General features: G+C 37.3%; 1 protein-coding gene across 1 annotated transcript in view; it reads left to right on the plus strand.

Moving 5' to 3' along the window:
* Positions 1-2,892: 2,892 nt before the first annotated feature.
* Positions 2,893-22,864, plus strand: part of SHQ1 (SHQ1, H/ACA ribonucleoprotein assembly factor) — a gene marked incomplete at both ends in the record, with an annotated part of 129,488 nt that continues 109,516 nt past the window's right edge. The window contains 4 exons of the mRNA XM_084247742.1: positions 2,893-3,035; positions 13,068-13,132; positions 14,596-14,718; positions 15,430-15,590. Of these exons, the coding sequence (XP_084103868.1) occupies positions 2,893-3,035; positions 13,068-13,132; positions 14,596-14,718; positions 15,430-15,590 (492 nt within the window). The remainder of the gene's footprint in view (positions 3,036-13,067; positions 13,133-14,595; positions 14,719-15,429; positions 15,591-22,864) is intronic.

A 22,864-nucleotide genomic window follows, 5' to 3' on the forward strand; every position in this document is an offset into this window, starting at 1 on the left:
GAAAAGTACAATTATCATATTTTTGACAAAATAGTAATCAAGTGGAAATATTTTAATATTATGTTAGCTGAAAAAAGTGAAAATACGGAGTATGATACTATTTTTGTTTAAGAAACTTCTGAATAGGATAAGAATCTGAAAAAAAGTAGTAGTGGTGTAGTTTGCATGTTCTGTGCAGGGTCTCATCAATAGCCAACAATGACTCAGAGAATGGGCTAGAGTTAAAAACTGCTTATTCAAGAAGCTATTTCCAACATAGGTTACTAGCTTACATTGTCTCAATGCCTATATGCATGCCACCTTCTGGAAACGGGGAGCATTTCACCAGTAAAAGACCAGCAATAGAACTTTGTAATAAAACTGAAATTGGAATTATTTATGGAAATTAAAAAAAATAATATTTAATTTTGAACATTGTGGATCACCATGATTTTGTTAGACCACAAGAGAGGCTAATTTAATATAGTCAGAGATGACAGGTTATATACTTGTCCTCAATAAATTGGCCATGGTAAAAACTATTTTTAAAATGCTGAAAGACTATCCAAAAGTAAGTTTTAGGAAGTAGAAAAAAAAAAACAACAAATACAGCAAACTTTTAAAAGGCTAAAAAAATGATGTAAATTTCCATTCCTGTTTGTCTTCCTGCTTAATCAGAATTAACACAATGCTGAAATAATGTCTTTATTTCCCAACAATGTCTACATCTAGAAACAGGAACTCAAATGGGGCTGTAAATCAAAATATGTTTAAGAAAAATACCACGGGAAAAAAATAACATTGCAGATTTACATTTACAATGTGAAAATGTACCTACACATGCAAACATAAAATAATAGGGCATTTAGAAATTTATATAACAATATTAAAAGGTCTGCAAAGGTAGCTAGAGGCCTTAACCCTTGGGGAAGTGGGGGAGACAACCAAGGGAGCTTGATCTGTAATATTCTATTTTTTCAAAAAAGAGAATGACTTTATCACTTATGTAATTTAGAATACAAAGATAAAGAGAATTTTGCTTGCTAAAAAACCCCCATCCTATTATATAGTTGTATTTTATGATATAGTGGATGCAACAGCAATGAATCATATTGCCTGATATCAATGCTGCAATTCTGTGTGTGTTGCCAAATGCAAAATATCTAGAAAGTGCGCAGCTCTACTTTGTAAAGTGCTTTCAATTAGAGTTTTCTCGTGGCTAGCACAGCTTCAGTCTCAGTTAATTCTCTGGCATTAATAATTTAAAAATACTACTGCTTGTGACCTGCAACAATAAGTTCCTTGATAAATATAAAGACTCTTTCTAGAGTAGCCAATTCGGAATGATCCAGTCAAAGGCCTATCTCAAGAGACCTTTTGGGCTATACTAATTCCAAGTGAACATCAATTCATTTTTAATATTGAATGCCTATCATTTTCAAAGCAGGCAGACTTGGGCTTAGTCTGTGAAACAAATTGGATAGGTGGTAATATTAGAATGAGTAAACTCTGTAGCTTATAGAGTATGGACCCAGCACACAGACTTAAGCTTGAGTTTTAATTTTCATTGCACCATTCACTAAATGTGTGACTGGTGCAAACCATGGTGATACATACTATTTCATAGAGTTGTCAGGAGGGGAAAGTGAGATTATTGTAATCAATTTGGTGCAGTGCTAGTACTTTGTTAAGTATGCAATTAATTCAGTTAATCCCTTTGCTACCCAAGGAATGGATGAATGTATAAAGAGTGCTCTTTAGATTGTTTCACACACAATTTATTTTGCCTTTATCAAAACTCTTAGAATTTTTCAGAGTGCTGTTTATTTGGAAGTTTTAATATTATTTGCTCTTGTTAATATAATTTTCCGAGTCCCGATTAATTTTCAAGACTCACACAAAACTGGAGGCTGGACAGGCTTTTGAGGTTATCTGGTAGATGGTCACAGGAGATGACTTTTACCCCCTTTCCACTGATATTTGCAACCATGAAATAAATACTATTTCTTGGACTTTTCTAGTTGCTGGTGGATTAACAGGAAGTAAAATGGGAAGGAAGGATAGCAATTCATCAATGCAGGAGCTTTGGTTTTCTAATAATTGTAAAATGCATAATTGTAAGACATATTACTTAATATTTCTGAGTTGTAGTCTTTGGAATTGATAGTGCAGATTAAATGAGATTAGTGGGGTAGATGCTGTGTAAAATGAACACAATATTCAAATAGTGGATTAGGAAGGAGAGAAAGTAGTAGAAAATGACAGAGAAGGAGAGGGGAGAGAAACCGGCAGAGAAAGACCTAGAGAACTGTTAACAAGGCAAGTGAGAACGAAGGAAAACCAGTAACGACACTGTGACTACTGCGGTGACTGCTCTCCCAACACTGAGCAAAGGCACGTTGTTAGAGCTTTACGAGCACACTCTCACAGTAACCTCACAACATGTCCATGAGACCAGATTCTATTTTTTTCCTCATCTTATTGAAGAGCTATCTGATGAGTTGTTGTAACTTTCTCAAGGTTTTCTTATAGTTGGAAATTGGTCGAGAAAGGATTCAAACGCAGATCTGTTTACTTGTACAATGTGTCAAAATCACTTTTAAGAACCTCGAACCTTGGTGGGCCTGAGGGGGGCTTTTTTTCGGGTTTTCCAAGTTTTTCCTGGGTTCAATTCAAGAATTACAAAGCCACCTAGCCGCGAACATTTTCCTCCAGGTCACGAACAGCGTCCCATCCCCAAGGAGACCGACGTAGGCGGGACTTCCTGTCTACGCTAGCGCACTTCCGCCTCGAGCCGGAAGTGCCGTGGGCGACAGGACTGGCGCGCCGCGTGGGGACTGCTTGGGCAGTTTGGTGCCCGGGTAGCGGCGGCTGTGAGAGTGACCGGCGCGGGCACCTGAGTTCGGCGCGGAGATGCTGACTCCCGCGTTCGACCTCAGCCAGGACGCCGACTTCCTGACTGTCGCCATCCGCGTGCCTTACGCCCGGGTCTCCGAGTTCGACGTTTACTTCGAGGGGGTCGATTTCAAATTCTACGCCAAGCCGTACTTTCTCAGGCGAGTTCCGGTGTCTGGTTTTAGGAACACTTTATTTTGGAGATTTATTCCTTCTTTCACTTGACAAATGACTGCTCGTCGAGGGAGGATGAAAGATCGAGGGGAACACTGCTAACCTACTTGGGCCGGTTCACAGCCGTCTTTCGGCAACTTGGTGGTCCCTGGCTCCAGGAGGTCACCATAGTGACGCCGAATTTAGTGGGGACGCCCGATCGGCAAAGGGCGTCCAGCCAGAACTCCTGGGCTCTAGCGATCCTGAAGTCTCAGCCTCCGCCCCCGGGTAGCTGGGACCCCGGGCGCGCGCCACCACACTTGGCGAGGGAGTACTTTTAGGTTTAACAACTGCCCGAGATGCCCGCCCCTTATTCGGTGCTGAGGAAGTGACCTTTTTCAGGTGTGAGTTGCTACAGATGCAGCAGGAGCACATTCCCTTCCTAAACCTTCCGAATTCCCCATATTAAAGAGATTTCGAAGTCACTTTAAAAACTTGGTGTTTGGCAGCCTGTCAACTTTCCAGTTTCTGTCCTGTCACCGTCCCTCACCAGGGACAGAAACTCTTCTGTCCCTTCCTTTTTCTGATCTTTTTTTTCGCTCTACCTTAATCCTCCTGCCTCTACCCTGCCCCATGATGGTCCTGGCTCACCAGCCCACTGGGCCAGTTGACTTCTCAGTCTCACGTTCTGTTTACCCTCCTTTTGACTGATTGCTCCATAATGCCTGAGATGCTCACCTCTTTGGCCCCCTTGACACCAAATTAGCCTACTTCTACCTCTTGGTAGTCTGCTCTTCCCTGGTTTCCACTCCTTAATTGTGGTTGATGTCCCCGATGTCTCAGGAGGGCTCTTCAGCACTTTATCAATTTGCATTTTTCTCCTTACAGAGCCCTAACAACAACAGAAGTAAAAGCTAACACCTCTCACCTCTGGCAGGGCAAACAAACAATGTGTATTATCTCATTTAACTTTGGCAACTCTCCTTGGAGAGAGACATTATTATTGGCCCATTGCATTTTAGCAAGGAGCACTGCCTGATATTTCTACCTAGAACATTGTCAGTCTTGTCCTGCCATTTCCTATTAGGTAAAATCCATAATAATGTTTCTCATTCAAATGTAGTACCACTACACTTGAAGTGTTTTTGGAAATGCAAACCTTCCTCTTGAGTCAACCTGGTTCTTTCCCTGGACTTCAACCAGTTTTGCTCAGATAGCCTTTAGGCCCTCATTTAAGACAACCACTTGAATGTACTTTATTCATTTATTCCTCTGATGTATTTATTGAGCTCGTTGTGTATACTTCACTCTTTTTTTGGTATTGGGAATGTATTGGTGCCTCATGTAGTTTACATTCTAGTGGAAGATTGAAAACAATAAACAAGCAAGTAAAATACTACATATGATGATAAGGCTACCAAGGAAAATAAAATGCACTGATAGAGAATAACTGGGGATCTGTGTTTCTGTCAAGTGGTCTGGAAAAGCCTTTCAAAAGCAATGATATTTCAATCAAGATATGCCGAATGGGAAGAAGACAATGGTGGTAGCATACATTTGTTGAATTTTTACTTCTGGTTAGTGCTTATTTTTTTTAAAAGATTTATTTATTTATTTATGCATACAAGAACTGGGGTACAGACCAGAGGTGCTAGGGGTGAGAGGATTCACCAGAGACAGAGTGGGGAACAGAACAGGCAGATCTACTGAAATACACTGCCGAGGGGAGCAGTGGGAGAGACAGGAGAGGTCTGCTGCACCTCCTGGTTAGTGCTTTATGTAGATTACCTCATTTGATTTTAGGAAAGTTCTGCAAAGTAGGTTCTATTATCTGTCCATATTGTAGACAAGGCATTAAAGGCTCAGAGAGAAGGTCTTAAGTGAGGTAGTATTGTACTTTAAAATAAATACAATAAAATAAAATTTCAAAGGAAAACCACTCAGCTTAGGTTTGGGAGTTTTAATAAAAACAAAATTAGAGGTTATGTGTGAAATTTATTTATTTATTTTAATCACATTTTACTGATTTGCCATTCATTTACTTAACTATATCATTTTGGAATTACAACTTCACTTTTCTACAAGGTCACTTGTTTCATGCACCCTGCACTAGAGCTTGGCCTACTACCTCCCCTTGTCAGTCTTACCTCCCCTTATTCCCCCTCCCCTTGTGTTCCCTTCTGGTAACCACTGTATTTTTTAGAGTCTAAGAATTATTTTTGTTGTGCTTTACCGGTTTGTTTCCTTTGGTTTTTGTGTTCCGCAAATGAGTGAAACGATTCAGTAGTCTTTCACTTCTGATTCATTTTACTTAATGTAATAATCTCAGGATCCATCTATTTTATTCCAAAAGGTATTATTCATATCTTTAAAGAGCAGAATAGTATTTAATTGAGTATATGTATGCCGCAGTTTCTTTGCTGTTCACCTGTCAATGGTGTTTAGGTTGGTCCCACATCTTGGTTATTGTGAATATTTCTGCTGTGAACTTTGAGTTCTTAAATCTTCTTGTATTAGTGTTTTCATATTCTTTGGGAAAATACACTGAAGTGGTTGCTGGATCAAATAGTTTTGTTTTCAGTGTTTTGAGGACCCTCCATTTCGTTTTCCACAGAGGGTAACTATTGACATTTCCACCAATAGTGGATGAGTGTTTCTTTTTCTTGCCAATATTTGTTTCCAGTCACTTTGGTGTGGGCCGTTATCACAGGGGTGAGATGTTATCTCATTGTGGTTTTAATTTGCATTTTCTTTATAATAAGTCTCTTGAGAATGTCTTCTTTGGACAAGTGCCTATTTCGGTCTTTTGTCCATTTTTTTATTGGGTTGTTTATTTTTGTTGTTGAGTTGTATGAGTTCTTTATATATTTTTGAAATTATCCCTGTGTTGGATATGTGATATACAAATAAATATCTTCTCCCATTACATAGGTTCCCTGTTTGTTTTTATAGTTGCTTCTTTTGCTGGGTAGAAACTTTTTATTTTGATGTCCCATTTGTTTGTTTTTGCTTTTGTTCCCTTGGCCAGTTGGTTGAGTCCCAAAATACAACTCTGATGCCCAGGTGTGTATTTCCTATGTTTTCTGTGTATTTTGTGGTTTCAGGTTTTATATACAAGTTTTTAATTCATTTAGAATTAATTTTTCATGGAGTTAAATAATGGTCTAGTTTCATTTTTTGGTATGTGGCTGTCACTTTTTTTTTACAGTTTTCTTTTCTTTATTTTTTTAAAGATTTATTTATTTATTTATTTATTTAAAAGATTTATTTATTTATTTATTTATACAAGCACTGGGTACAGTCAGAAGCGTGGGAGGGTGAGAGAATTCACCAGAGCCAGAGCAGGGAGCAGAGCAGGCAGAAGGACCGAGGTACACTGCTGAGGGGAGCAGCGGGCGGCAGGAGAGGTCTGCGCGCCATGTGGGACCCTCCTTCGGTGGCCGGGGAACAGCTGGGGATCGAACCGGCGCTGAAGAGGCTGCGGGCAGCTTCGCAACCCAGAGCTCAACCGCTGCGCCACCCGGGAGGCCCAGTTTTCTTTTCTTTTTTTTTTTTAAAGATTTATTTATTTATTTATACAAGAAGCAGGGTACAGGCCAGATGCGCAGGAGGGTGAGAGGATTCATCAGAGATGAGTGGGAACAGAACAGTCAGACAACTGAAGTACACTGTTGAGGGGAGCAGCGGGCGCTACAGGAGAGGTCAGCTGCACCATGTGGGACCCTTGCTGGCCGGCTGGGATTGAACCAGCGCTGTGGAGGCTGTGGACAGCTTCACAGCATGACACTCAACCGCCTGCACCACCAGGGGAGGCCCTGTCCTACTTTTCTAACACCATTTGTTGAGAGGCTTTTCTTTTTCTGATGAGAAATGATGGCTCCGTTGTCACACATTAACTGTCTGTGCTTATGTTTATTTCTGAACTTTGCATTCTAGTCCATTGGTGTGTTTTTATTTGTTCTGATACCATGCTGTTTTGATTATTATCACTTTGTAGTATAGCTTGAAGTTAGGGGATGTGATACTTCCATTTTTCTTTCTTTTTTCTTTCCTGTTATGCTTGCTTTGCCTATCATGGTCTTCTGTTTCATGCAAATTTAATTTTTTTTTAATTTTATATAGTTTTTTAGATTTTTGACACTTGGTTACATAAACATGCTTATTTGTAAATTTAGTCAATATAAATAATTGTCCTTAAAACTTCAAAACTACTGGAAAGCTATCTCTACAGTGATTTTTCCTGGGTATGTTTACCAGATGTAGCTCAACCCAATACCCTCTTAGAGGTTATTCAATAAGTTGGAACTGTGTGCATAGCAAATTTACTCTGAGGGTTATAATATACAACCACCACAAGGAAAAGAACTTCTGTATTGTTTCCTTTTGGTAGAGAAAAACTCAGCCTAATTTTGAGACTAACCATAATACAATGCAAAGCTGTATCAACTAGTTTAGAATATTAGTAATATATGCTGTTGGTGTGAATAACTTGTCTTATATTCTAAAATCATTATAAATAAAATCCATCCATTAGTGTTTGCATTATCATTTGGAGGGTTAGTTAAAATGCGGTAGAATGAATACTTAAGCTAGATATAAAATGTAAAAGGCATTTTTACCATTATGAAAACAAGTGCAGTCTAGTTAGTGGAAAACCAACTGGACTGTAAATTTCACATACCTTCATAACAATACTCCTTATCACATGTGATTGTAAACCATTTTATTTAAAACTGATGAAACTAGTAAAATAACTATTTATTAAATGGACATATTAGATTGGATAGTGGCCAAGCTTACCTTTTTTTTTTTTTTTCTCTCTTTTTTTTTTAAAGGAAACTCTAAGTCACATTGTGGTTACAATTTGTGTCTTCACCCTTGAAAAAGCCCACATTCTATCACAGTGATGTACGGTCAGACATAACCCCCATTATTAAAAACTTGGATCAACTTATAACCAGCTTTATTGCAAAAGGACCCTGCATATATTTATCAATCTCAGCACCTTCGTAGCTGTCCAGTAAGTCACTAAAATACAGAAACATGCATCATGAGAAGCAAGAAATATCACCTATCCCATCCCTTCTGCATGTTAATGTATCACTCCTGAGCAAAAGGGCTCTCATATCAGTGAGATCTGTGAATGCGCACTTTTCTCAATCATCCTGAGTGAAAGATGGAATGACTTAATTACAAAAGCAACATATTATAGACAATTTATTACAAAAGCCATCACAAATTAAGCCAGTGTATTTTACTGAATTTACTGTAAAATGCAATAAAAACTACCTTAAGTGCTCTTTCCCTGTATCTGAACAGCCAACTGGATGTCTTTGGGCAGGGTGGTGACTCTCTTAAGTTGGATGGCATACGGATTAGTGTATTCAAATTAACCTGCTGGGTACTTCAGTAGCCTACCGAACAACACTGATGGCAGGACTCTGAAACCTTAAGTTGATTTTGAATTCCCAGGTGATCTCTCTCTTATATTTGGAAAAGCAGTTTCTGGATCAGAAGCTGGGTTGATGACTTTCTCAATAATGAGATGAATTTCTCAAAGTGCAATAGTCCCAGGCCTGTACCACTGAGGTATTTTTCACTCTGCTGATGAAGCAGGCACCTTTATTGGCAACTTTAGTGGCCAGTTATTTGCAGGGTTGTTTCATACAGTTTGCTTGGATTGGGCCATTTTCTCTTATCTAATACAAAGTCTTAGTCCATCTCTCTGACTGTTGTGCCCCTTTGGTTGCCCAATGAAGAACTAAGTTGCTGAGCGAGGGCAGGATGATACTTCTACAAAGGATCAAGCTGCTTTGCTGGTTGCAGATAAATTTTAGGATCAGTGTATTGCCTTAAAAAATGCCATTGGAGGCCTCCCCGGTGGCGCAGCGGTTGAGCGCTGGGTTGCGAAGCTGCCCGCGGCCTCTGCGGCGCCGGTTCGATCCCCGGCTGCTCCCTGGCCACCGGAGGAGGGTCCCGCATGGCGCTCAGACCTCTCCTGCCGCCCACTGCTCCCCTCAGCAGTGTGCTTTGGTCCTTCTGCCTGCTCTGCTCCCCGCTCTGGCTCTGGTGAATTCTCTCACCCTCCCGCGCTTCTGACTGTACCCAGTGCATGTATAAACAAACAAACAAACAAATAAATAAATAACATGCCTCTATTAAAAAATAAATAAATAAATAAAATGCCATTGGGATTTTTTAGATATTTGATTTCTCTCTTAGTGAGCTTAGTCAAGGGTTTATCAATTTTGTTAATCCTTTCAAAGAACCAGTTTGGTTTCATTGATCTTTTGTGTCATATTTTTAGTGTCCATTTATTTATGTTTTAATTTTTATTATTTTTCCTCTCTACTGATTTCTGGTTTCACTTATTCTTTTGCTAGTTCCTTCAGATGTAAAGTTAAATTGTTTGTTTGAGATTTTTCTTGTTTATTGATGTGGGCCTGCATTGGTATGTACTTCTCTCTTACTACTGCTTTTGCTGCATCCCATAGAATCTGGAAGCTTGTCTGTTCATTTTTGTTGGTCTCCAGATAATTTTAAATTTCTTCTTTGATTTCTTCATTGATCCAGAAATTATCAAAAGCATATGTTAAGTCATCACATATTTGACTTTTTTCTGGGTTTTTTTTTTTTTGGTGGTTCATTTTCTATCTTTATACCATTGTGTTCAGGAGAGATGCTTGATAGAATTTCAATTATGATATATTTATTAAGATATGTTTTGTTTTCCAGCATATGATCTATGCTTGAGAAAGTTTCATATGCACTTGAGTAGAATGTGTTTTCATTTCTTTTGGGAGGGAGGGCTTTGTAGGTATCTATAGTCCATCTGATGCATAGCTTCACTTAAGGCTGTTATTTACTTATTTACCTTCTGTCTGGATGATCTATCCATTGATGTAAGTGGTGTACTGAGATCCTACTATTACTGTGTTGTCAATGGTTGCTTTAGTTCTGTTAGTAGGTTTTATATATATATATATATTTGGGTGTATCTCTGTTAGGTGTATAAATACCAATGACAGTTCAACTTGAGGAATTGTCTCCTTAATCATTATAGTGCCTGACTTTGTTCCTTATTACCTTTTTTGAATGTCTAGTTTATTAGATACGAGAACGGTAGTTCTTTGTCTCTCTTATTGGCTTGAAATATTTTGCTGCAGGCTTTCAATTTAAGTCTGTTTGTCTTTAGATTTGAAATGTGTTTCTTATGTGTAACATATCTGGGTTATGCTTTTTTGCCCAACCTGTCATTTGTGTCTTTTAATTGTTGAGTTTAGAGCTTTCACATTTAAGGTGGTTATTGATATAATGCCATTCTTTTTTATTTGGATTGTGGTTCTCTTGGTTTCTTAATTTCTTCCTAGAATAAAGAAAAGTCTTTATTCTAGATTTTTTTTTTGTGGTTTACCATAAGGGTTATATCAGACTTTCTGTGTCAAATAATAGCCCTTTTTGTATAGGTATCAACTTGTCATCATGTGACTATAAAGATTTCTTTTCTCCTTTAATATTTTGTATTTGTCTCATTATTCTTGTTTACCCTTTTGGTTCCATGTTACTCTTTAACACCTAGATCAAGGTTTTGTGTTTGTTTATTTTTTTAGAAGAACTTTTAAAATTTCTTGTAGGTTCAGTCTGGTGGTGGTAAACTCAATTAACTTTTTTTTTTGCCTGGGAAAACCTTTATTTCTCTATCATTTTAATGATAATTTTGCAGGATTTGTAGTGGCTGGCAATTTTTATCTTTAAAAACTTTAAATATGTCATTCCACTGTCTTTTAATCTTGTGCATAGCTGCCAAGAAATCTGAAAATCTGATAGAGGCACCTTTATATGTTACATCTTTTTTCTCAGGCTTGTGCCTGATTCTTGGCTTGTTCTACTGGCTGGAATGGTTGATGCCCTGACCATAGTTCCCCCTCTTTCTCCTTCTTCTGTTCCCATGATAAGCAACCAACCTTGAGTAAAATATCCATGGGCCAGTTCCTGAGGTTGGCAATGAACTGTTGAAATTTCCCATGAGCAAACCTTAGCTTTTTATTTTTTTTTCTGATTGTGTTTATGGGAGAGGTTTATGAAAACATCTCTATTCCATCATATTGTGATTGGAATCTGAAACAATTTTAGAGTCTTCACGCACACTCATTCATTCCTTGGGTACCAGAGGCTTGGGATTTGGACACTTTTGGATTTCAGCACACTTACTGTTCTGTGAGTTTGGGCAAATTATTTAGTCTCGATTTACTAATCTGTAAAATGAAATTAGTGTTAGTGTCCTTAAAGAGTTGCTGAGTATTAAGATAAGGCGCACATAGTCTTTATTACATCTTGATACCTGTGTGTGCAATAAAAGTGTTACTGTTTGTTAAGGGGGTATTGTTTTAGTTATCTTGTTGCTGCATAACCAGTCAAACTTAATAGTGTAAAGCAACAATCATTTAACTCCTTGTTCTGTTTGTGTGTGTGTGTTAGGACTTTTTGGTCACATGGTGGCTAGACCTGCAGCAGTAAGGGCAGAACCAGCTCTGGAGGTGACGAGGAGGCACAGAATCTCTCTTTTGCTGTAGTCTCAGGAATTCCTTATGTGGCTGGCCTCTTGGCATGGTCCTTTAGGGAGCTGGACCACTAACTATATCACCTTTTATAACCTAACCTCAGAAATTACATTTTCACTTCTGCTTTATTGTATTAGTTAAAACAGTTCCACAAGCCTGCTCAATTTTAAAGGGAAGTGACATAAACCATCCCACCGTTTGGGAGAGTGATGTGAGATGAGCCATGTTGGAAAATACTGTTTGCTACAGCAGACCAAAGATGAATACATACCCAGTAATGGTAAAACTGGGACTCGATTTGAATTTTGATAGTAATGTTAGTGTGCATAACCATTATAACGAACTAATTTATCCATATACTGACTCCTTATGTTGGGCTGAGAAGGGATCTTGTTTTGGAGAATGCTTTGTAGCTCCAGGAAACATTAGGATCAAAGAAACTAAGTTATGAAACCCTGGGACTTTGGAAAGGCAGCTCAGACTCTTAAATTGGGAGGAATCCTGCCTGCCTGTACAGACCATACTGATGAGTTTAAGTGATTTAGCTACTGTCAGGCTGCCACAGAAACTTTTTTTTTTGGGTTCTCTCTCTCTTTTTTTTTTTTCCAAAGATTTATTTATGCATACAAGAGCTGGGGTACAGGCCAGAGATGGCAGGGGGTGGGGGTGGGCAGGGTGAGAGGATTCACCAGAGACAGAGTGGGGAACAGAACAGGCAGACTGACTGAAATACACTGCTGAGGGGAGCAGTGGGTGAGACAGGAGAGTTCTGCTTCGCCATGTGGGTTTCTCTCTGGCTGGCAGGGGATTGAACTCATGCTGCAGAGGCTGCGGATTGCTTCATAGTGCGGTGCTTAACCCCTTGCGCCACCGGGGAGCCCCCACAGAAATTTTTTTGAAGTTCTTATGTGAGGTCTCAGTAGAAAACTGACTGTACCAGGTTGAAACAGGAAAATCAATTCATTTTCTTTAGAATGAAAGAGGGGGAAATCCCCATATAGTAATAATGGGATTTGAGAACAACAATTTTGCTTTCCTTCTTTTTTTTTATTTTAAGTAGTCATTTGCCCCATAGAAACAATTGTTTCTCATTCATTGTCTTTTTGGAAGTCAATTAGTATTCTTTTATTGCACCTCTGCTGTGTTGGGCACCAAGTATATAAATAATTCTTATTCTTTATGAAGGAGTAAGTATTATAGCAATAATGACACTTCATATTTATGTGGTTTTTCTTAAGTTTCTATTATATCAGTGACTATGGATTATTCAAACAGAAAGATAAATCATCTATGATTTCTTTTTTCTTGACTAGAGAAGAAATCTAAGTTATTTAGTTTATAAAATATTAAAGAAATGCTGAGAAATTTCCTTTAAAAATGGCTGATAGACTTTAGTGGATATGTATATACTATCACTGATGGTTGCTTATGCTACTTTGTAATCTGGAGGCTCTATGAGACTTTGTATTAAATCTGCAGATTAACCCTCCCTGGAAGAATTGTGGAAAATGGAAATGAGCAAGGATCCTATGATGCAGATAAAGGTATTGCCTTTTGAACTTTTGCTTATTTTTTCTTGGATTCTTCATGTTAGGCTAACTATATAATCTTTCCAAATACAGTTGGGACTTTTAGACATATTGTAAGTACAATCTATCTCTGTCGTTCTATTATTTCTTAATGTCCATTGACTGTTAGTTGTGGATTTCTGGACAATTACAACTTTCTCAGTCCTTTAAAGCATTTCATAATATTTTTCAAAGTAAAGTTCAATATGCTGGTTAATAATAGTTAAATATGCTGGTTCTATTTACTAGAAGTTTTATTTCCTACTTTCCCTACATTTAGTAAGTGTTTAAAAGTTAAGTGTGAGGTGATTGATTAGAAAAGATAAGGATGAATTTGTAGGCTGTGAGTCAAATCTTGTACAATTTTCAGCTTAAAATTTAAAAACATGTAGGTGAATTTAAAGACTGAATTTTCTTCTCATGATTCATTTAAGATAGGCATGAAACAATTTGTTTTCCCTTTGGAGAAGCCAGTAGATTTTCCACTGGATCTGGAATAAGAACACCTTGTATTTTCTTACATAATTTATGAATGAGTAATTACTTACATCAGTGAACCCCGGATAAGGGGGGGAGAGATGGGATGAGAGTTAAATCACAAAATTTTAACCCAAAACACAGTGTAATTAATGTAATAGTGAAGTATAATGAACCTGCCTTCGTAGGTAGTAAATCTTTTAATTTTAGATAATTGCATGTTGAAACAAAGTTATTCAGTTTTAAAATTGCATAGGGGTTTAGGAATGTTGTATATGTAGTAATGTTTGAGTTATATTTGATATATTAGACTATAGTATGCTAAAAAGAGGTAAAATGTTTTCAAAATGTGAGAGTAGTAAGTAATGTAATGAGTTCATAGGAGAATCTATAGTTGATGAACTCAATCAGGAAAGAAAAGAAATAACATAGAGCTTGATTCTGTTTTAGACAGACTTTAGGGATTATTTCTTGAGTTATCAGAGAACTTTATTAAGCAATAATTGCATTGTTTAAAACTGTATTTTTGAATTGCTATTATTCTCCATTAAATACCTTGATTTCCTCTTTATCTATTGCTTCCCCACCTCCAGAAATATATTGTATTAAGTAGCTACTGGTTAATTCTAAATTATTATCTCCTCATACCATTGGGTTTAAAAGTTTCGGCTTAGACTTTTAATATTATCGGCAGGTTAAGGTGAGACTATGTAAGACTAAAGTATTTTGCAGCTTAATATTTTCACTTCTTATAGAGGTAACAGATGAATCAGTGGTTCTGAAGAACTATATTTGAGCCTTTTTCTGTTTTGATTTTTATTCATTAAATCTATAATAAGCATCTAATTTTAGAGTTCTGTGAAATGGAATAATGTTTTACTAAGACATATATATTTCTTAGATATATTTGGGAAGTCTGAGTTTTTTAATCTAGCCAAATATAAAAGAAATTTATTTTTAAGGGATCTTTACCATTCGACTGCCCAAAGAAACTCCTGGCCAGCATTTTGAGGGACTGAACATGTTAACTGCTCTTCTGGCACCAAGGAAATCCAGAACTGCAAAACCACTTGTGGAAGAAGTAGGTATGTTTATCACAGTCGGGAGGAAATAAAGATAAGCACAATATTTGGATTGCTGTGTGCTTCTAGGGGGAAGGAATATAGCAATATGAAATTGGATAAAATACTTCAAGTGAGAAGATGAGGTCATGTGAAAAGAGCACATTTAGTGATATATGATTTAAAGACACAAGGAATTCTATTGAATCTGTAGGTCAGACATATTTTTGGACCAAGCTGTATCTCTATCTTTGGCAAAATATTAGCCTCTTGGGCTCAAATCAGATAAGTGGAATGAGTTACATGAAGTGAACGCGACCTAGGTTAAGAAATGGAACGTTTTCAACACCAGATTCCCATCCTGTCTCCTCTTCCCTCCCTTCTCGCCAATGTAGCTGCTACCCTCAGTTCTGCCTGTTTTTGAATTGTATATCTAATTCATATAGTATGCATTCTTTTTTGTCTGGCTTCTTTTGCTTAACATTTTTGTGAGATGTATCCATATATAGCTGAGGTGCTTCTGCTTTCATTGCATTTATTCTTTAGCTATCCTGCTACTATTGAAGACCTTTGTATTGGGTTCCATATTTTGGACTATCAAGAATAGCAGGCCTTGCATACTCTTATACATGTCTTTCGATGTACAGAAGTAGGCATATTTTCCTATAATTTTCTTTCCCAAGTTGTACCTAAGATTACCAAAGCTTTGAAAAAATTAGTATTTAACACATTTAGGTGCTTCTGAGGTTTCTGAGGAAGGTGTTGAAGATGATGATGAAGAATTTGATTGGGAAATTGAACAGTCACCCTATGAAGAGGTATCCGAAAGTGCCCTGAATCTACAGTGTCACTATGGATTCGGAAACTTACGTTCAGGAGTATTTCAGAGATTACAGGTATGTTGTCTTTCTCAAAGATCTTGGTGTACAGTAAGTCCTCACTTAGCATATATATGTTCTTGAAAAGTATGGCTTGAAGTGAAATGCTGTATAATGAAAGCAGATCTTCAATAACATTGTTTGTTCAAGTTTGGCTGGGATTGTTTTTTCCTCATTGAACCAAAGGTCATTTTATTCGAGGACCTGTTATATAGGACTTTATCATTTACATAGTTTAATTTCAGTTCTGCTCACTTTTAGAGACTTTGTATGAAGGTTATAGGAGATGATGTATTTTGAACACAAATCACAGCTTTTATGCAGGTGTTACACAGATGCTTGTTCCTTCTATTGCGCTGGTTGTACTATCTGTTCTTTTGGTGCTTACAGATATAAATTGTCTTGCTATTTTCTGTTTTCTCCACTTCATTCAGTATTCTAGACATGAAGTTTCCAAAATATGAAAATGAAGCCCTTTTCTTCTCATATTTCTTGGGAAACCTGAAGTTCTGTATTTCTGAAAATTGAGTATCAAGTACTTAAGATATGATGTCCCTTATGTTTTATATATACAAGTGTGTGTGTCTGCCTATGTAAAATATATATAAATACAAATATATATTTATAAAATTTAAATACATATATTTATGAATATATATAAAACCAAGAAGGATCCTGTTGAGAATGAGTTTGTTTCTTGATCAAATTGCTTAGTTCTTGGGGGTACAGTAGGCACTTTTATTTATTTCTCTTTGATTGGAGGTTGAATGTAATCTCTTCTTAAAACTCAATCATTTGTCAGCCTAAAAAGAATTACATCCATTTTTCTTTCTTCCTCAAATAATCTAGGAAATTCTACTTCATTTTTAGTTGTATAGGAAAATTGAATGTCGGAGAGTAGAGCTTTTTGGATTAATTTATACATATGTGGCTTCATAAAAAATGGATCCCTGCAATGTTACATGGTAAATGTGTTTGAACCACTAACTCGGAGTCTTGTTTTTTTTTTTTTTAATGAAAGAAACAAGTGAGCAGATTTTTTCTTTACTCTCTGACTGGATTGAGGATGTTAAATCAGTTGAGAGTGTGGCTGGTTTTAATAGGATATATGTGAGTTTGCCAACAAAAGGTGGAGAACCTATTTTGTAGTCCCGTTTCTACCTCTCTTTAGATTTGGACCACTTGTTTGACCACAAGTAAGTTTCGTTTGTAAAATGGGATAAAGCCACTCACCCAATTTAGGAAATGAAAGATGATGAACATTATGAAAACTCTTTGAAAGACGGATAGGGTGATAGAAGGACCTCTGCCCCTGAAAAATACCAAATGCTCTCAAGAGTTGTTAAAGGGAACAAAATTGGGAGCTGAAGAGCAAAATTTCTTAAGAGCAAATAATTCAGACACCCTAGATGTTTTTCTGCTGAATTATGGTCTCTCATTTATTCCTTCTCTCTAATCAATTCCTGAGGTAATTAGAATAGAGTCAGTTTTGCCTACACAGGAAACTATGTCTAAAGCTACAAATGAAGGATAGTAAAAGTCACACAGGCTAAGTATGCATTGTATGTCTGTGATTCCTGAGGCCAGGGAACTTTGCTCCTTAATTGCTGCTGCTGGCAAGAGGAGATCCTTTGGAAGGATTGTTGTCAGGTTGCTGAGAAGATTCAGGAAGGATGTCATGTGAGCTGAGGCCAAAATCCTGTTAAGTCATAAGTTTTTGCATCTATTTAAAGTGTTCATGAAATTGTAGTTTAAGTTAATTTAAGAAAAAAATTATGAAATATTCTTTATATCTTCTTGAATGTCTTTTTTTTTATAAATAATAAATTTTATTTTTATATTCCCCATACAATTGCAGCCCCCCCCCATTCTGACCCCAATCCCTCCCCTCCCACCCCCGCCCCCCTAAAAGTGTCTCTGGTTCATAGTTTTTTGTTGATTTTGATTTTCACTTTCTTATAGTTAATCATTTTCCTGGTCCCTTATTTAATTAAGTTTTCTAGATTCCTGCTATGAGTGAGACCATCCGGTATTTTTCTTTTTCTTTCTGGCTTATTTCACTGAGCATGATCCCTTCCAGCGCCATCCATGTTGCTGCAAATTGCATGTGTTTATCTTTTTTGAATGCTGAGTAATATTCCATGGTATATATGTACCACATCTTCTTGATCCAGTCATCTATTTTTGGGCATTTGGGTTGTTTCCAAAGCTTAGCTATTGTAAACAGTGCTGCTATAAACATAGGGGTGCAGGTGTTCTTTGGAATTGATGTTTCTGTGTCCGTTGGGTAAATACCTAGGAGTGGAATTGCTGGATCATATGGAAGCTCTATGTTTAGTAGGTCCAGAAATCTCCACACAGCTCTCCACAGTGGTTGGACCAGTTTGCACTCCCACCAACAGTGCAGAAGAGTTCTTTTTTCCCCACACCCTCGCCAACATTTGTTGTTGCTAGTTTTGTTAATATGTGCCATTCTCACTGGTGTAAGATGGTATCTCATGGTAGTTTTGATTTGCATTTCCCTGATGACAAGTGATGTTGAACATTTTTTCATATGCCTGTTGGCCATTTGCATTTCCTCTTCAGAGAAGTTTCTTTTTAGCTCTTCTGCCCATTTTTTGACTGGATAATTTTCTTTGTTGTTGTTGAGTCTCATCAGCTCTTTGCAGATTTTTGTGATCAGTCCTTTATCATTAGTGTTGGGTGCAAAAATGTTCTCCAGTTGGTGGGGTTTCTCTTTGTTTTTGTTATTGTCTCTTTTGCTGTGCAGAAGCTCTTTAATTTGATGTAGTCCCAGCTGTTGATCTTTGCCTTCACTATCACTGCTTTGGGTGATGTGTCTGTAAAGATGTCTTTGATGTGCAAATCACGTAGTGTTTCGCCTATATTTCCTTCTATATATTTTATGGTTTCAGGTCTTATGTCAAGTTCTTTAATCCATTTTGAGTTGATTTTTGTGTATGGTGTGAGGTAGTGGTCAAGCTTCATTCTTTTGCATGTAGCGACCCAGTTTTCCCAGCACCATTTATTGAACAAACTTTTTTTGCTCCAATGCATATTCTTTGCTGCATTGTCAAAGATTAGTTGACCATAAATCTGTGGGTTTATTTCTGGATTTTCTATTCGATTCCATTGTTCTGTATGTCTGTTCTTGTTCCAATACCATGCAGTTTTGATGATTATGGCTTTGTAGTAGAGTTTGAAGTCTGGGAGTGTGATGCCTCCATTTCCTTCTTTTTTTTTTTCAGGAGAGCTTTGGCTATTTGGGGTTTTTGGTGATTCCATATGAATTTCATCAATAATTGTTCTATTTCTTTGAAGAATGACATTGAAATTTTGATTGGAATAGCATTGAATCGGTATATTGCTTTTGGTAGGATGGCCATTTTAATAATGTTTATTCTTCCAATCCATGAGCAGGGGATGTCTTTCCATTTCTTTGTGTCTTCTTCTATTTCTTTTAACAGTGTTTTATAATTTTCTTTGTATAGGGCCTTTACCTCTTTTGTTAGATTTATTCCCAAATATTTGATTTTTTTTTGTTTTGATAATAAGAGGGATGTTTTTTTTTTATTTCTTCTTCAGATTTATTGTTTGTGTATAGGAAGGCTACTGACTTTTGCATGTTGATTTTGTATCCTGCCACTTTACTGAATTGATTGATAAGTTGAATTAGTTTTTCTGTGGAGTTTTTGGGGTTCTCTGTGTATATTATCATATCATCTGCAAATAGTGATAGTTTGACTTCTTCTTTTCCTATTTGGATTCCTTGGATGTCTTTCTCTTGTCTTATTGCTCTGGCTAGGACTTCCAGTATTATATTGAAAAGCAGTGGTGAGAGTGGACATCCTTGTCTTGTTCCAGATCTTAATGGAATTGCTTTCAGCTTTTCACCATTGAGGATGATACTGGCTGTTGGCTTGTCATATATGGTCTTTATGATGTTGAGGTATGTTCCTTGTATCCCAAGAATTTCAAGGGCTTTTATCATGAATGGGTGTTGCACTTTGTCGAAAGCTTTCTCAGCATCTATTGATATTATCATATGGTTTTTATATTTCTTTTTGTTGATGTGTTGGATAACGTTGATTGATTTTCTGATGTTAAACCATCCTTGTGTCCCTGGAATGAATCCTACTTGGTCGTGGTGAATTATCTTATGGATACATTGTTGGATTCTGATAGCTAAAATTTTATTGAGGATTTTTGCATCAGTGTTCATTAGGGAGATTGGCCTGTAGTTTTCCTTTTTTGTGTTGTCCTTATTCGGTTTTGGTATTAGTGTAATGTTGGCTTCATAGAACGTGTTTGGTATTGTCCCTTCCTTCTCAATTTTTTGGAAGAGTTTGTGAAGGATAGGCACTAATTCGTCTCTGAATCTTTGGTAGAATTCATTTGTAAATCCATCAGGTCCTGGGCTTTTGTTTTTGGGAAGCTTTTTGATTACCATTTCAATTTCGCTGCTTGTAATTGGTCTGTTTAGGTGTTCTATTTTTTCTTGGTCTAGCTTTGGGTGATTGTAGAGTTGTAGGAATTTGTCCATATCCTCTAGATTGTTGAACTTGTCTCCATATAACTGTTCATAGTAGTTACTGATTATTCTTTTGATTTCTGCTGTGTCCGTTGTGATTTCTCCTCTTTCATTTATGATCCTGTTTATTTGTGCTTTCTCCCTTTTTTCCTTTGTGAGCCTGGCTAGGGGTTTGTCTATTTTATTGATTTTTTCAAAGAACCAGCTCTTGGTTTCATTGATCTTTTGGATTGTTTTTTTAGTTTCAATTTCATTTATTTCTGCTTTGGTTTTTATTATTTCTTTTCTTCTACTGGTTTTGGGGTTTTTTTGTTGTTCTTTTTCTAGATCTCTGAGCTTCGAGATTAGGTTGTTTCTTTGAGTTCTTTCTTGTTTTTTGATGTGAGCTTCTATTGCTATATATTTTCCTCTTATTACTGCTTTTGCTGCATCCCATACATTTAGGATATTAGTGTCCTCCTTGTCATTCAATTCAAAGAATTTTTTAATTTCTTCTTTGATCTCCTCATTAGTCCAGTGGTCTTTTAGTAGTTTGGTTTTTAATCTCCATGAGCTAGAATAGTTCCTTGCCTTCTTTTTATGGTTTATTTCTAGTTTGATGCCTTCATGGTCAGAAAAAATGGTTGGTATGATTTCAATCTTGGTGTATCTGTTGATGTTTGTCTTGTGCCCCAGTATGTGATCGATCCTAGAGAATGATCCATGTGCGCTTGAGAAAAATGTGTACTCCGTTTTTTTTGGGGTTTAGTGTTCTATAGATGTCTGTTAAGCCCAAATGCTCTAGGTCCTTATTTAGAGCTTTAGTTTCTTTACTTATTTTTTGTCTTGTTGATCTATCCATTGTTGATAGTGGTGTGTTGAAGTCTCCCACTACGTATGTGTTTTCTCTGATGTCTGTTTTCAGAGAGGACAACAGTTGTCTGATATATTTTGGTGCTCCTTCGTTTGGTGAGTATATGTTAATGAGTGTTATTTCTTCTTTAAGTATTGTCCCCTTGATCATAATGTAGTGACCACTGGGGTCTCTTTTTATTTTTTTGAGTTTGAAGTCTGTTTTATCTGATATAAGTATAGCTGTTCCTGCTTTCTTTTTTGGTCCATTTGCTTGTAGGATTGTTTTCCATCCTTTAACTTTGAGCCTATTTTTATCTTTTGTAGCTAAATGTGTTTCCTGGAGACAGCAAAAGGTTGGGTTTTGTTTCTTAATCTAGGCTGCAACTCTGTGTCTTTTTATTGAAGAGTTTAGTCCATTTACATTTAGAGTTAATATTGATATGTTAGCATCTGTATTTGCCATTGTGATTTTCTTTCCTTTGATTTTATTTATTTATTCTTTTAATAACTTTTTTTTTTTTTGGCCTTCTTTCATTGTTATTCGTCCCTCTGAGGTTCTGGCTTTAGGACTCCTTGTAGTATTTTTTGGAGTGGGGGTTTAGTTGTAATGAAATTCCGGAGTTTCTGTTTGTCTGGGAAGGTCCATATTCTTTCTTCAAAGAGGAAGGAGAGCTTTGCGGGATAGAGTATTCTTGGTTGGCATCTGTTTTCTTGGAGTCTGTTGACTATGTCCCGCCACTCTCTCCTTGCCCGTAGTGTTTCTTCGGAGAAGTCTGATGACAGCCTGATTGGTTTTCCTTTGAATGTTATCTGTTTCTTCCCTCTTGCCAGCTTCATTATTTTTTCCTTGTCCTAGATTCTTGGGAGCTTTACTATTATGTGTCTTGCTGTATTTTTCCTTTCGTCGTGGAAGTTTGGTGTTCTTCTTGCTTCTTGTATATCAATTTTCAGCTCCCTCTTCACATTTGGGAAGTTCTCTTCAATTATCTCTTTGAATATTTTCTCTGTTCCTACATCTCTCTCCTCTCCTTCTGGTATTCCTATAACTCTTATATTTCCTTTCCTCATGGAGTCAGATAGTTCCCAAAGTCTTTCTTCGTTCTTTTTCCTTCGTACTTCTCTTTCCTTTTCTGTTTTGGTTCTTTTTATTTCTGTGTCTTCAAGAGTACTTATTCGTTCTTCCATTTCATCTATTCTGCTTTCATTGCTTTTCCCAGAATTCTTTAGTTCTTCCATTAATTCTTTGATCTCCTGCATTTCTTTTACTTCCCTCTTTAGAGACTCAATTTCATTCTTCTGACCATTGTTTTCCCTCTCTAAGAACTCGATTGCATTCTTCTGATCGTTGATTATTTTCCCCTTATCATTGTTTTCCTTTATGACTTCTGTCAGTTTTTTAATCACGGCAATTTTAAATTCTCTTTCTGGAAGGCTCAGAAGTTCTTCCAAGTTACTGTCGTTGCAATCTGGGGGCTGGTTTTCTTTTTGTGGTGTGCTTTTTCCCTGGGGAGTTGCTAGGTTGCGTGTGGTTCTTCTACTCCCTACTGTCTGTTTTCTAATTTGCCATATGCATTGGGACAGTGTGTTGATGGGACTGGCCGGCATCTTGGGCGAGCTTCTCTGCTCCCCTCTGGTTCCTCCTGGAGCCATATGTCAGTTTCAAGCAGTCTTTACTGGAGAAAGGTCCCTGTTCTAAAATGCCGATGTGAGGACACACTCCCCTGTGCGCCTGGTCTGCCCCGGCGGTGGGTTCCTGCTCCCCCTCTGGGCTTGGACTGCAGGCCAGAGGGCGTCTGGCGTGGGCGGATTTCCCCCGCTCACCTCTGGCTCCTGAGGAAGCCTTCTTTACTGAAGAAATGTAGTCTTTACTGAAGAAATGTCCCTGTTCTAAAATGGTGATGTGGGACACACTCCCTGCGCGTCCGGT

Source organism: Talpa europaea (assembly GCF_964194135.1).
Source record: "Talpa europaea genome assembly, chromosome: 11".
Lineage (NCBI taxonomy): Eukaryota > Metazoa > Chordata > Mammalia > Eulipotyphla > Talpidae > Talpa > Talpa europaea.